At 37.3% G+C, this 15086-nt stretch overlaps 1 protein-coding gene across 3 annotated transcripts in view; it reads left to right on the top strand.

Annotated features, from left to right (window-relative positions):
• pde4ba (phosphodiesterase 4B, cAMP-specific a) overlaps window positions 1-15086 on the top strand; it is a 106182-nt gene that overhangs the window by 65194 nt on the left and 25902 nt on the right. For 2 of the 3 annotated variants that reach the window (XM_034028988.3, XM_034028990.3), the window contains 4 exons: window positions 10998-11198; window positions 11588-11624; window positions 11740-11810; window positions 13027-13076. In XM_034028988.3, the coding sequence (XP_033884879.3) occupies window positions 10998-11198; window positions 11588-11624; window positions 11740-11810; window positions 13027-13076 (359 nt within the window). Of the gene's footprint in view, window positions 1-2449; window positions 2690-10997; window positions 11199-11587; window positions 11625-11739; window positions 11811-13026; window positions 13077-15086 lie in introns of those variants that run through there. The other variant, XM_034028991.3, reaches the window with a different exon arrangement.

The raw sequence follows: 15086 nt of genomic DNA, 5'->3' as shown, positions 1-15086 counted from the left end.
AATGTAGATTAGGAATAGCAGAGGACCTAATACTGATTCCTGTGGTACTCCACTGGTTATCTCGCTCCATTTTGAGGTTTCTCCTCTAATCAGTACATTCTGTTTTCTACATGTTAACCACTCCCTAATCCATGTGCATGCATTTCCTTGAATCCCTCCTGCGTTCAGTTTGAGAATTCATTTTTTATATGGGACTTTGTCAAAAGCTTTCTAGAAATCTAAATAAACCATGTCATATGCTTTGCAATTATCCATTGTCGATGTTGCATCCTCAAAAGAATCCAGCAGGTTAGTTAGACAAGATCTCCCTTTCCTAAAACCATGCTGACTGTCTCCCAGGATACCGTTACCATAGAGGTAATTTTCCTTTTTGGATCTTATTATAGTTTCCATAAGTTTACATATAATAGAAGTCAGGCTTATTGGTCTGTAGTTACCTGGTTCGGTTTTGTTTCCATTTTTGTGGATCGGTATTACGTTTGCAATTCTCCAGTCTGTCGGTACAACCCCTGTGTCACAAGACTGTTGCATGATCTTGGTTAGCGGTTTGTAAATAACTTCTTTCATTTCTTTGAGTACTATTGGGAGGATCTCATCTGGCCCAGGGGATTTGTTTATTTTAAGAGCTCCTAGTCCCTTTAACACTTCTGCCTCTGTTATGCTAGTTATTTAAAACTGGATAGGAACAGGTTGACATGTGGGGCATGTTGTCCGTAGCCTCCTTTTGTAAAAACCTGTGAAAAGTAATCATTTAATATATTTGCTATTTTTTTCTCTTCATCTATGATTTTGCTATTTGTATTTTGTAGACATTTTACTTCCTCCTTGAATGTTCTTTTGCTGTTATAATATTGGACACATTTTTTGGAATTGGTTTTAGCCCCCTTGGCAATGTTCATTTCTATGTCTTTCTTGGCCTTTCTAACTTCCTTTTTGACTTGTGTTTGCAGTTCCAAGTACTCTTTATGTGTACTTTGTTTTTGGTCCCTTTTAAACGCTCTGTAAAGTCCCTTTTTTCTCTGAATATGGTTTTAGATCAATTAAAAAACATTTTGGCCATTTTGTTTTAGATTTTGATTTGTCTACTTTTGGGATGTAATTGTTTTGCGCCTCTAGTACTACAATGTTTAAAACATTGTTTGCCTTGGTGTGGTTTATAGAATGTAAAGACCCCTATTCTCATTGTAGAACCATATTATCTTGAGAATCTGCAGAATGTATTTCTTTCATTTTTTCATTTTTTTTTTTTTTTTTTTTTTACAGCATTTAGTGATATAGTGAAGTTGGTCAATAAATCCTCAGCAGGATTACAGAGTTTAAAGGTGGAAATATTAGTCTGCCACAGTTTCATATCATTAATATATACAGTACTTCATAACAGCAAGTAACTGAATGATTATGAAAACATATTTTCTTGGCAAATAAGAGGTAGGGCCCCAATATTGACAAAGGTGTGGCCAGTACAAATCCCTTTGGTTTGTGACGGGCTGGAAACAATAACTTTGAAAAGCCAGTTTCTGACTGGTACTGACCAGTGTAAAAACTTAATTAGTTAACTTGGATATCTAATAAGATTAAAACAATGATTGTATTCTTAAATATTTGTGCTTTTTTTTTTTTTTTAAATGAGTTTAGGCTTCATCCTCAAACAAACCCAGTAAAATGCCTTAAGCCAATGCAAATCTCAAATCTAGAGGTAAATAATCGCACATTAGCAGTTTGCACGGATACATTTCAGATAGACACAGTAGTCGCAGTGCTTAATATACAGTTTCCTAATCAAATCCCAGTTTCAATTTCTGCCTGAACAAACTACATAGATGATAATGACAGCTACGTATACAAAGGCCTGATTTCAGACAGTTCTGTACATGAAGTTGAACTGATTTGTACAACAGGTTTGTAGCTATTTAAACCTTTTTATTTGACCTGTTAATTGTGTGCAGTCCTATTTACCCCATATGGAATTAATAAAGATTTAGTTATGACTTCGAGCCCAATTCAATTAACTGGGGAAAATAATTTTAGAAAAATGATAAATGCATGCAGTAAACAAAAGTGAATCCAGAGCAGGATTATCGACAACGAATCAAAATTAATTTAGATTGCTTAGTTTATTGCATTCGTTTGTGGTTTTGAATTGGTCTGATAGTTGGTCTAGTATATACTGTAAGCATATCACAAGAATCCTGTTCGTCTAATAGTTTTTAGTGGTGACTCTTAAGTGCAGGCAGCACTTAAGAGGAAGTTAGTTGTAGGTCTGCAAGACACGTGTTCTGCTCTTAAAGTTAAAAATAAACAGAAAAGCCTGGCTTTGGTTCACAATTTTTTGGAGCCTGCTTAAAATTTAAAGAGCACATGGAAGGTGGACTCCGATACCTTGTCTGCCCTTTGATTTGATTAACCAGCAGAAATATGTGAACAAAGGAATCCATTCCACAGAATCCGTTCCACAACTCACAGAGGACTCTCATGCAAGAGTGTTCCTGCTCAGAGGGAACAGCTCTCAGAAGGAAGTAGTTGTTGAGTTAAAGGATCATTTGTATCCAGTCAAGACTTTGTGTTTCTGCCATGCCTGCGAGAGAATTCGTTCTGCAATGAATCGGCGCTCTCCTTCATGCCATCGAAGCAGAGTGCATTTCGACTTCAGTGAAGATGTGGTCAGGGGAGCTCTCTCCAACAGCCTCAGGTTTGTGATGATAGCTGGACTTCTAAACTATTCATACAGAATGTCTAGGTTTAATTGATGGACACTACTATACAAATATATATTTTTCTATAATTAAGTAGTTTTTTTTTACATTTTTTTTTTTTGTGTTTGTGAGTTACTGGGAAAAACCTTTTTTTTTACCTACACTTTGATGCCTTCAGTACTATAGAGTGTGTGTTTTCTGTGCTGCCATTAAGTGTAGCAACTAGGAAATATGATCTGCAGTGTTTGTTGATCTTTCTCAATACATGTAACCTGGAAGCTGTCAGAATGGCAATGTTTGGATGACTTATGAAGCCATTTTAAAGTTTAGTCAGGTACATGTGTTCATATGGCAGTGTACACTGCTTTTAAAAGGAAGGTACAGTATACAGTAATGTATTTCATGAAACAAGAACTGCCAGCTAGGTTTCAGCTTATCCAAGGTCATGTCTTGTATAGATGTTTATCATATATATATATAGATGTTTGTCGTATAATGCATCCATGTGTCATTGATATTTACATTTAATAGCATTCAGTTTGAAACCATTTCTGTAGAAATCTTTCAACATGATGAGACAATTGAGCTTACTGTACAGGACACTACTGAGAAAAGTGAAATAAATGATAGAAGGAATACCATTCACTAAGAAAACTCATTCAACTCAAGACGTCTGTAACACGCTTCACAACAAATACCCATTTGGCACTTCTATTAAATTGGCAGCTAATCAAGAATAATCCTAGATTCTAATACTTTCATTCGATTTTGCTAAAAAATGTCCATGTAAAGTGTTAAGATACGGATAAAGACGTAAGTGTGACTTATGAACAGACATTATTATTATTATTATTATTATTATTATTATTATTATTATTATTATTATTATTATTATTATTATTATTATTTATTTCTTAGCAGACGCCCTTATCCAGGGCGACTTACAATCGTAAGCAAATACATTTCAAGTGTTACAATACAAGTAATACAATAAGAGCAAGAAATACAATAACTTTTGTTCAAGTGTGACAAACCACAATTCAATAATACAGCAGATAATAGTGATAGTTACATCAGGATATGATTAAATACAAAATACTACAGGTTAAACACTTGGCAGATACAGTATTCTGAAGTACAGGATTAAATGCAGTAAAATAGGGGGCAGATAAGAGCAAAATAAAGCACATTTAAATGAAGGGTGATAGTGTCCCAGGATACAAACAGAGGAGTTCTACGGGTGCTGTTTGAAGAGGTGAGTCTTAAGGAGGCGCCAGAATGTGGTCAGGGACTGGGCAGTCATCCCGCAATTCACAGGAGAGGGGGCTAATTACGTCTTGGAAAAATAAATAAATAAATAAATAAATAAATAAATAAAGTCCTGTACCTAATAAATACTGCTGTCGCTGGTTTACAGATTAATGAGGCAGACGCAGCTGTGCAGCTCAAAGATTTTATGGGAAAACATTTCATACTTTTAATATGCGTGTGGTTTAACATCCTCAGGTGGCGTTCTCTAACATACTTGTGAAGGGATGCTAGGACGGGTCTTTTGGGGACCTCTTTCATGCTCTTGCCAGATCCATTGCACAGACATATGGTAAAACAACACCAACATAAAACTTGCTGCGGGCTGTCATCTCCAGATAGTTTTAATGAGAAATGATGTTTTCCAGATGTGCTGCTAGTAAGCTGGATCGCATCATGGGACAAACCAGGCTTAAGTTGTGCACGAATGCAATGCGTCTATATCTGCTGTGACTATGTAGCTTTTGTTTTTTGTGCATCAGCTCTTTAGTATTCCTTTCCTTTTTGGACGTCATGTATCGCCTACTTCACAGATGCTTCTACCCTTTGACTGATGTGTAGTAGTATAATGGTTTGGTTTTATAGCATTTGATCTTTTTTCTTAAGCATATTTAATGGCCTTACTTCATGAGAACTGTTGAAACATCTCTCTGGGGAAACCTTTGGGGGGGGAAAAAAAAGAAAGAAAGAAACCAACGATCATTATGAAAGCTAGCACAGTCTCTTGAGATGAGAATGTTTGGTTTGTTTCTCACTCAGTGCTGGATTCCTGGAAAACAGCAGTTTGTTCTGCTTGGTTTGGTTCTGGCGTCCGCATTTCTCTTGTATATACTGTATACCACCATGATGTTGTTCTTTTGAAGTGTTATTTTGGTGCTTGTGAAAAGCGAGTGGCTGTGGCTCTCCCCTGACCCGACAGCCCCCTTGCTTGCCATTCCATTCTCCTCCTTTGTCATGCAGGGACTGACGACTATGTTGGATTCTGTCGTGTTTTTCATGATGTAGACCAAGGACCCTCAAAATCATTGCACTCTCTTGATCTGAGCCTGACTTAATCCCAGGCCTCCAAAAATCAAAGGCATGAAAGTCTGCTGAATTCTCCTCGTGTCCCTTTGAAAGCTGAATGTGCTTTACCAGCAGGGTCTGTGGCACAGTTTCAGTGGCTGCTTAGCCCCCTGAGCTTATACCGTTTAGGTTAAATGGGTCATTTAAGTCTGCTTTGCGAGTTTTGTAGTACAATCAGTCCGTTATCCACACCACAGAGAATGTAATTCTGTAGCTCTGCTGGTTCAGTTGCTTTCCATACAATAAATACATGTATTTGCTTATGTTTCTTTACAGAGGTAACATCCACAAATAGCAGTATACTGTAGTATCATGTAGTTAGGATGCGAGAGCAGTACTAGTCTATGAGAGCTGTGTGTGTCAGCAAGGCACAATTTGAATGTGAGTGGCTAAAACAGGATCATTATAAATTCCTAGTACTTTACAGGCAGGAAATTGTCCACTTAGATATGCCTAAGGCATCTTTAGGATTTGGTTGGTTTTACTAACAGAAATGTGTGCTTGCAGTCAGGTTAGTGTGACATACCAGGGTGGAATGGATTTTTATTCAAATCAGGTTTTGATCAACAGCATGACTTCCCCTTTTTCCATATATATACTTTCAGGAAATGTACATTTAAAAAAAAATACTCAAGTCAGTAAGTATGGTTGTAGGTTGGTAAAAAAAAAAAAAAAAAGTTTGAACTTTCCCACTTTGTTGGCACAAAATATGATTTGTACAATAAACTGCAGGAAAACAGACAATACATATTTTGGTGGATACTGTATGTGTGCAATCTAATTTATGAGAGCACGATTTAAGTATAACATGCCAATGTGAACAGGAAAACAAAAGTGTGCTTAACACTTGTGTAGATATGCAACATTTTCACTCTCCTTTAAATCTAAATTTCTACTGCTGATCTTAATTAAAACACAACAGGGGAAAGGTCATTTAGCATTTAGCATTGAAAGATGTTACGCCTTATTCCACATCTTATTATCGATCGTATTATCGTTCGTATCTTTTTACCTAAAAAAAATAAAAAAATCTTTGGAAATGTAATTCCTATTTCTATACAGAAATCATATTTATGAAAATAAAAAAAAACAACTTAAAATAAAACAGATCAGTTCAGATTAGCTTTTAAATTAGAACATCCTGCAATTCCTGTTTCTATGGGGTTTTTATGTTTTATTTCAGATGTTCAAAGAATGCCTCTACAAAAAGCCTGATTTTAAAGATCAGTCATTCTTCAAACTCTTGTTCAGCTTTGATACTTATATCTAGTTCCCCTCTTCAAGGTTTATGGAAGTTGTTTCCTAAAAGAGATTCTGAATTTCTTCTACATGATGATCATATATTATGATTAAAATAAAATATGTGGTTTAAATTAGATCTGAGAGCAATGAAATCTCATTATGCATGTCATCCAGACTTTGCTGTTACATAATATATCGTAACAAATGCTTTCCAAATCCATAAAAAAGTATTGGTCTGTATTTGTGAAAGGATGGTTTGAAAAACAGGATTGATCTCTACAGTCTATATGACAAGGAACGGATTTCTCTGCCTCAAAGACAAGAAGAGTAGTTACTAACAAAAAAAACCCTGAAACAATTCAAAGCATGTCTGTTAAACATTAGATTAATTAAAAAAAAAAGAAAAAACATGTATCGCTGTCATTGCCAACCTCAGCCTCCCGCACAGCACATTCCCCAGTCTGCTGTCCTGAGAAATCTTTAGGCTCTAAAACAATCCTTCTCACCAATTGGCTTTTACTGTCTGAATAAACACGGCACAGAATGACGAGGCTGTATCCTGCGACTACCAGTTTTCAATTCTGCATCATCTGTATCCACTTCAGATTCCCAGGGGGTTACTGGGTCATTTTCTACGTTTAGAACCGGAGTGTCTGGCATTGTTCAATTAAAATACCTCTAGGCCTTGTTCTTTTGGCAGCACCATTCCTTCGTGGTCGATGTTGATGTTGTGTCACACAGTAGCATTAGCAGCAATGACCCTGTATTGTATTTGTTCTAATCATTGAGGTGTAATTGAAAAAGCAATCGAATACTAAAAATAAGGGCAGCTATTTGCAGAGATATCAAAGCTTCATAAAGAATGCAAGTGGGGAAAAAAACATACTGTAGGCTTAGCATCAAACTTCAAAGTAGAAGGGAGAACAGATTGGTAATGTAACAGGACTAACTAATGCTAGATTTCCATCTGCACCATTGAAACCAGTCTCAACCCAATCTAATCTTGTCAGTTCTGCCTGCACTTGACCTGAAGTCAATTACAATTGTAATTATTATTATTTATTTCTTAGCAGACGCCCTTATCCAGGGCGACTTACAATCGCAAGCAAATACATTCAAGTGTTATTGTGCTATTTGTAATTAATTGCAGTTACAATGTAACTGGAATGGAACCTTGGCACACCTGTGTAATTGGAATTGGAATTGGAATTGAATATTGGCACACTTGTGTAATTGGAATTCTAAATATAACTGACCTCAGGTCTGATCTGCAGTCTACAATTAAATCTGCAACCAAATTTTTTTTTTTTTTTTTTACAAAAACAATTTCTGAAATGTGTCTGCTGTGTGGTGTTGCTGGTGGTTTATGCTGAACATAATTCAGACCAAGATAATCTGCTGTTCTGTAAACTTCATATCTGCACTCTGTTCACAAACCTTCAGGATAGGAGGCCATTAACTACTTTGATATCAGCAACAGTGTCAATTTGACATTTGATTTGATCTTTTTTTATTGATCCTTGTATTTGTCTCAACATGCAGCTAGCTGAGCTTTCTGTTTGCTTTTTACAGAATTTGTAATTGCGCAGGTCATTCGTGCCAGAAGTAAATGTTGTGATTGAATGTGGTTACTAAACGTATTGGTGTAGAGGGGAAGACAATAGAGGAAGGTCTTGGAAGCACGTGGTTATATACAGGAGACCTTGGAACATAGTGTTACTTTCTAAATGAACCGAAGTGAGTTCACTCGGAAACTAACTCAGGAGGACAAGAACTCTCATGCATCTTGGTGCAGAAGAACTCTGTGCACTTCAAAGAGGAGTCTGCTCTTTTTTGCTTTCACATTGCACTGAATGAAAACAAACCCAACTCAGTCCTATTGCCCAACGGACATACACCACCTCTTGAGAAGGACTTGGTTCAGTTCGATAAAAACGAATTCTGAAAGGGACCAAGTTTTTTTTTTTTTTTTTTTTTGGAGCATTTCACATATGCTTCTAAAACAAACCGCACTTGGTTTGAAAAAAATCAACTCAAACTAAGCGAGTGTGAATGCACCCTTAGTGGAGATCCTCATCTTTCCATTTGTACTGTCTATACTGTCCATTTCTAGATGCATCTGCTGCAGAGCAGTGGTTCTAAGGTCAGGTCAGAAGGACCTTGAAGATCCACAGAGATTGTCCAGGGGGGACCCAGAAAATTCTGGAAGCTTCACGTCAACACGTCACGCATTTATTGTATGGAAATATTTTTGTCATTGTTGTAGTGAGAGGCAGGACTTGATACCTGCAGACAATATACATTAAAAACCATGACCTTTCTCTGCAGTACAGGTTCTCTATTCCATATTTGACAAGTAAACCCTCATCAGTAAGCCTGTTTGGGTGTTGCAGCCCCTTCAGTCTGTGGGACTGTACTCGCTTGTATTTTGGAAGTGCTTCATGTTCATGTTTTCACCTCGTTCTTAACTTGAGAGAACACATACATAAACAGAACTTTCTTAAATACAGGTTGTGGTGCATGAGAGTGTTATTCAAACTGTTAGTATTGCTTAGGAAACGCACACAGGTTTTGAGGAAGTGACCTCAAGGTTGAGATAGACCCCCACTCTAATTATAGTAGTTAATTATCTTCACAAGACTAACCAATCTAAGGAGCCACTGTGTTAACCAGGAAGCGGTCAGGCTCATTTCACAGAAAGCCTTCAGTCATCTAGTGGGTCATGAGGTCACAGCAATAGACAGACTTATTTGTTTCAGGTTTTATTCATCAGAGTCGCTCTAAAGCTGAGGGAACACAAAGTAACTTTTTCAGGAACCGTGGCTTGAAACCTGGTTCCAGGAGACCGAGAGACCTAACTTTGCCCTGAAACCCCAAGTCTCCCCTGGTGAGCCATGCAGTGGCTTGAAACCTAGTCTACTGAAAACAAGTTCCAAGCCACAGTGGCTTTGTGTTTCCTCCACTTAAGGGTAAATTAACACTTTAAAAAGGGGAGATGTTAAAATGTTGCCCTTATGAGAGAGGGTTCCATGCTGAAAATCTGAAAAGGGAAAATCGAATGCCGTTCAGTGTTTTTTTGTCTGTATTGTCTTTGTCAGGAATAACACTTATTGACTGCCAACCAGTTCCAGAATAGGCTAATCCTCGTTTGTGATGGTAAAACACTTGAAATTTAAAACACTTCATTTAACTTTAGAAATGTTTAGGTTTGAGATTATTAGAAGATTCATATGTCGTGCATTTTGGAGGGAAACCACATGTTTACACTTCCCCAAGTATACAAGCCGGTGCTCACAGCCACAGACGTCATACAGTATCTATAAACTATTTGCAAATGTTATTGCTGCCATTTATAATTTGCTGTTCAATACATTATTAATCTAATGTGCATAATCTGTTATGAATCTATAAAAGTTTAAATCGTACAATGTAACAGTATTTATTAATGACATTTTCTATTAGTAAGAGCCCACCACACAGTAATGCAATAAGCAAAGCCCTTTGTAGAGTATGGAAGATTACATGCAACAAGGTTTCTTTTATTCATTTTAACACTGCAAACCAGTTAAGAGGCCTAGGAAAAAACAGCAGACTTCTGATACTGAAATAGCCTGGCCTTGCATATGCTCCTATATATTTTTCCATATGACTTATTTCCATACAAAGCTCTGTTTAAATTAACTGGAAGAGAATACGAATATTCCTTCCTCTGAGCAGTGGCGCATGGTGTTCTGCAGTTAACCATGCTGTGTGAATGTGCATCCTGCTTCCTCCATGCAAGTGGCAATATACTCCATGATTACATAAAGATGTCATAGGAACGAGAAAAAGCTATGTGGTCCTTCAAGGCTCGTCCCTTGTTAGCACACCATTCACCCTTACTAGGGGGGACTCATTTAAAAAGCACAGAATCTAGTTTTTGTTTTGTTTTTTATAAATGTTCCCAGTATTTTCGATCCTATTACTTCACCTGGTAGGCTATTCCATGCTTCCTACCTTCTGTTCTAAACTTACTTTTACTCAGTTTCTATGTATGCCCTCTTGTTCTCTATGTGCTCGTATACAAAATTGACTTGAGAAACAGGGGGCCTTGTTTATTACCTTTATAAAGAAGGAGAACTTTTAGGAAAGTCTTGTACCTGGGCATTTTACAAAGAGTTTCCTTCTGAACTGCAGTACCACACTACTTTGAAGGGCTCTTCCATCGTATAACAAAACTGTCGCCCCTGGTCCCACACCATTTCAGTTTGATAAAAACAAATCCCTTTTCTGCAGCCCAAACTAACTGGTTTACAAGACTCCTTTGGAAGGGAAAGCAGACATGACATGAGTTGTTTGGTGGAATAAAAAAATAAACTGAACTTTTTTTTTTTTTTAATAAACAGTTTCCTCAAAAGTTTACAATGAAAACATTTTTTTTTAAACAAACAGTCGTTTGGTTGTTAACAAACAAAATTAAATGGCAAACGCAAGAGGCTCGTGGAAAAGTATAATGCATGTTATAGGTCTTACTCATTGTTTATCTGCTGGGGTGTGGGGGAAGTTTTCAGTAAGAGTAGTGTCAAGTTCTTTCATGCATTCGTCCGTTTACCTACAGCACAGTGCAAACAGTTGCTGGTGCGACAGTACAACAGCAACAGGGGTATTCAGTTCCATAACCTGCCTGTTCCCTCTGCTCTGTATTTTCAGCTTTGATGTTGAGAATGGCCATGGCCCTTCGCCCAGTCGCAGTCCTCTGGACCCCCAGGCCAGCCCAGGCTCAGGGCTCATCCTGCACACCAACTTCCCCGGGCACAACCAGCGCAGGGAGTCTTTCCTGTACCGCTCTGACAGTGACTATGACTTATCCCCCAAATCCATGTCGAGGAATTCTTCAATTGCAAGTGAACTGTAAGTTTATGCATATGAATCCCTGAGGGGAGACAGGAACAGACCCACTTGAGTATGGAGATTTTGTCCCAGTCTTTTTTTAATTTTTTTTTTATTTGGTGCACGTACTGTACTATTGGCTAGCTTTAACATTTACATTTTTTTTTTCATTTTTTTTTTTTAGAATTTTGTCCGAGCAGCACAATCCGGACCAAGATGTATTTTAAAAATGAAACTGCACAGTTAACAGATCTTGCCATTAAAACAGTGTTGACGTTTTGTGTGGTTAGTTTTATTTTCACTTGACGTCTTTTCCCACGGTTAGAATGTCGTATAGAAATCACTCTTACTGTTTGCTGAATTTACTCACTTGTTCAATTAACAGCCATACATCTTTCTTTTATTTGCAGACATGGAGACGACCTGATAGTAACACCTTTTGCTCAGGTAAATAAAACACAGTCACGTTTTTACACTCAAATTTTTAAAAAAAAAACTAAACAATTTGTATAAAGAATTGGCTTCAGAAAATATTGAAGAGTATTTGCTTCTTAATTTGTAGGTACTGGCAAGCCTAAGAAGTGTAAGAAACAACTTCACAGCTCTAACAAATGTACATGGCGCTCCAAACAAGTAAGTATTATTACAATTTAATATTACATTAGAATGACAATAAAATAGAAACAGTAAAAAAAAATCATGTTGTGCCTATTCACTTGGTAAAAAGGAGAGTGTGTGCAGTGTTTGAAGAGAAATTATTCCCCACTATACATACAAGAATTCTATTGACCGTGGAACCTGCACTATTTTAATTGCAGTACACATACTAACCATGATTTTCAGAAGTGTTTATTGCAGACCTAACATTTTCTGTTAATATCAGCATATTTTTAGGCTTTTCAGTGAAAATGAAACAATCAATCGAACAGGATATCTAATGAATACCATTGTTCACCTGTTTTTGTTTTCTAATAAAAAATAAAAATAAAAAAAACCCTGCATTTTTGCAGTTCAATATATTTGCCACTAGAGTGCAGCATTCACTATGTTTTGTACAAAGTCATGGGATCCTTTGCTGCAGTGGGGGTGGATAATTAGAATGTTAAGAAAATAAAGGCATAGCTTTAAAATATTCATCATTTGCTTTGGTCCAACACAGCTCATGCTCCCCAAAAAGAGTCTCTTTTTAATATTCAAAAGTATAAAGAGCTCAAGATGTATTGTTAAGATTGCACTGTATGGTTGTACCATACAGGAGTTTCATCAGCTCAGACAGTATCTGGCATGTAAAACATATGGCATTTCTTCCATTCCATACTTTATTAGGATATGGTATGCTCACATAGTCCTCACAGGCGAGATATATTTAATGTTTCTTTTATTCATGTTAAGAACAGCCCTGTTCCTACCAAGAAAAAAAGCAGAATGTTATTTACTTCTAAATATTTTCAGGGGCATAAACACTTAGCTTGTTTGCGTTCGCTGGGTTGACCAGAACAGACGTGACATACCTTTTCCTCCAAGGCGGAGACACTGATCATATTCAGACACCGAGAAGAAGTGACCTAGATTTCTGCACAAGCCAGACACAAACAAACAAAACATGCATATATAACTTATCATTAAAACCAGTTAATCAAAAAAGGCCCTTCATTTGAAGACCTAGTGTTATGCACTGTGTATACATTTTTGGTGTTCTCTTTCCTAATTCCCTGCCATTGTTAGATGGAGACTGACTTGTGCCTCTAATGTGCTGTCTGTTTGAGCAGCTGTTTAATACAGTATTGGGATGGGGGTTTGTTGTACTGCCTTGGAGACAAGCTGCTCATTTCAATTCTCGTTTCCATAGGAGATCCCCGGTAACAAGCCAGCCTCCCATCACCAGAGTCAGCCTGCCAGGTATGTTATGAGCTGAGATTCCTACCCTATACAATAGATTGCTTTTGACATTGTTGCTGGAGTCCTGGGGGTATAGGGTGTGTTGCCTGTTGTTGTGTGAATGAAACTTGCTTAACGTGAAAGTATAGTTTCTCTAAGAAATTTATAGTGACCCCGATTTATCTTTGTTAAAACCATAGAGGGCATATAAACAAACACAGTGTATATTTAAGACAAAACAAACAGAAACAAGCGCTAGTAGTTGTGGTGATAAAACAAGAGAGAGAAGGGCAGTGTAGGGCAGGGCAGGGGGTGTCATTTTGAAACGGGTCTCTCTTGACCATGTGCTGAAAACTTGGATCTGATTTCCAAAAAGAAATGTACAAATTCAATTCCAGCTGTGTGATGTTTATAACATCTGGCCAATCCATCACCTACATGTCGGTGAAGTACCGGGGGATGTGCACATTTTAACTGTATTAATGCCATACTATAGCATGTTACTGTTCAGCCAAAAGTCTACTAATGCAATGCACTTTGCTGAATGTGAACAATGTTAATGTGGATAACCCTCTTCCTCAGGACCACATGTTTTTGTGCATTTTTTATGCCCTTTTGTGTATCCTGTGATGCAGAAGATTTATCCTGCTTTTGACAATGGAACATTAAATTGCATAAATTGCAGAAGGCAGGGTACTGTATGTACTGGACTTTAACAAAAGCTCTGTATAAAAACAGAGTACAAACACGTTTCTGTATCATTACATTACACAGATGTTTTCTGTATATATGGAGTGTTGCTCTACAGTTTTGAATAAGAAACAGTGCTTGCAATTTGAAATACAGTAAAACACAAACCAATCCACTGCGACATTTCCCCTCTTTTTCTATTTTTCATAGTGTTCAGTGTACATTAGGTTGAAGGTTTTTTATTTTGTTATGAGAACCGTGAGGATACTGTATTCTGTATCCCTGTAATGCGTTCTCCACTAGGCTGTTCTGCTCAAAACGTGGCCATCAGGCATTTTATGTGTTTCTGGGAAACAGGTGCCTAATATTTAAAGCTCTGTAGTTCTTTCCACTCACCCGTTACCGGTGCCTTTGAATGGCGCTGCTGACAGTTTGTGTGGTAGTACGTGACTTGCCACATACTTGAACTTGTAACCCGCCCAACTTGTAACCCACCCAAATCTGTCAACTACAGTTACTCACTTTTCTTTATAATTGCAAATATAACGTCCAGCCAGGGAGTGCTTTTATTATGTCTTCACTGCGGAAAACAAGGCATTAGGAAATGGTCTTGCCGTCAAACACCCAATTTGCAAAATGTTTGTCCGACTGAAAATCAGTTCTTATTTTAAAAGGAAAACATTTGTATACTTGAACCTCTAGAGTCCCACAGAAAGCAGATATACCCACGTGCGGTGTTTGTAAGTTATGTGGGTGTACAGTGTAAACAGACTCGTATGTATATTTAAGGCTAATCCAGAACAGACTGGATTGGGTCTGTGTTTGGTGCTAAAAGAAAAAACAAAAACAACAATGGTTTAAATGTGCTTTCTGACTACATAGGGTTGGATGTGTGGCACTGTGTTTTATATAGAAATTCTATTTCAAGACAAGTCATACTAAGACAAAGACAACAGTGTTAAAATAATGATTTCATCCTACAGTGAATTCAAAAGCATATCTTATGAATTGTGTTCATTATAACTCAATACAGTAATTACGACCATGGCTGTGTTATTGAACAGTTAAATGAAACGTAGTTGTTATCCATTGTATATTTAGCTAGAAACTGAATTCAATTAAAATATTGTTGAAGTGCGTGCCATTCCAAATGGACTGTGTCACCAAGTGTTTCTCATTTGAAAAAATGTGGCACAAAAGAAAACCGATAATCTGCATGCGTGCCACAAACGCCCCCAGCCCTCTATAAAATAAAACTAGAACCGCAGCAGACGTCATAGTAACTATAACTGAGCTTTTATTGCATTTCTGCATAGTTAAAAAACAAGCCTTAAGTACGAG

Source organism: Acipenser ruthenus, chromosome 12, assembly GCF_902713425.1.
Source record: "Acipenser ruthenus chromosome 12, fAciRut3.2 maternal haplotype, whole genome shotgun sequence".
Taxonomy (NCBI): domain Eukaryota; kingdom Metazoa; phylum Chordata; class Actinopteri; order Acipenseriformes; family Acipenseridae; genus Acipenser; species Acipenser ruthenus.
Note: the sequence above shows the minus strand (reverse complement) of the source record. Positions and strands in the feature narration are given on the sequence as shown.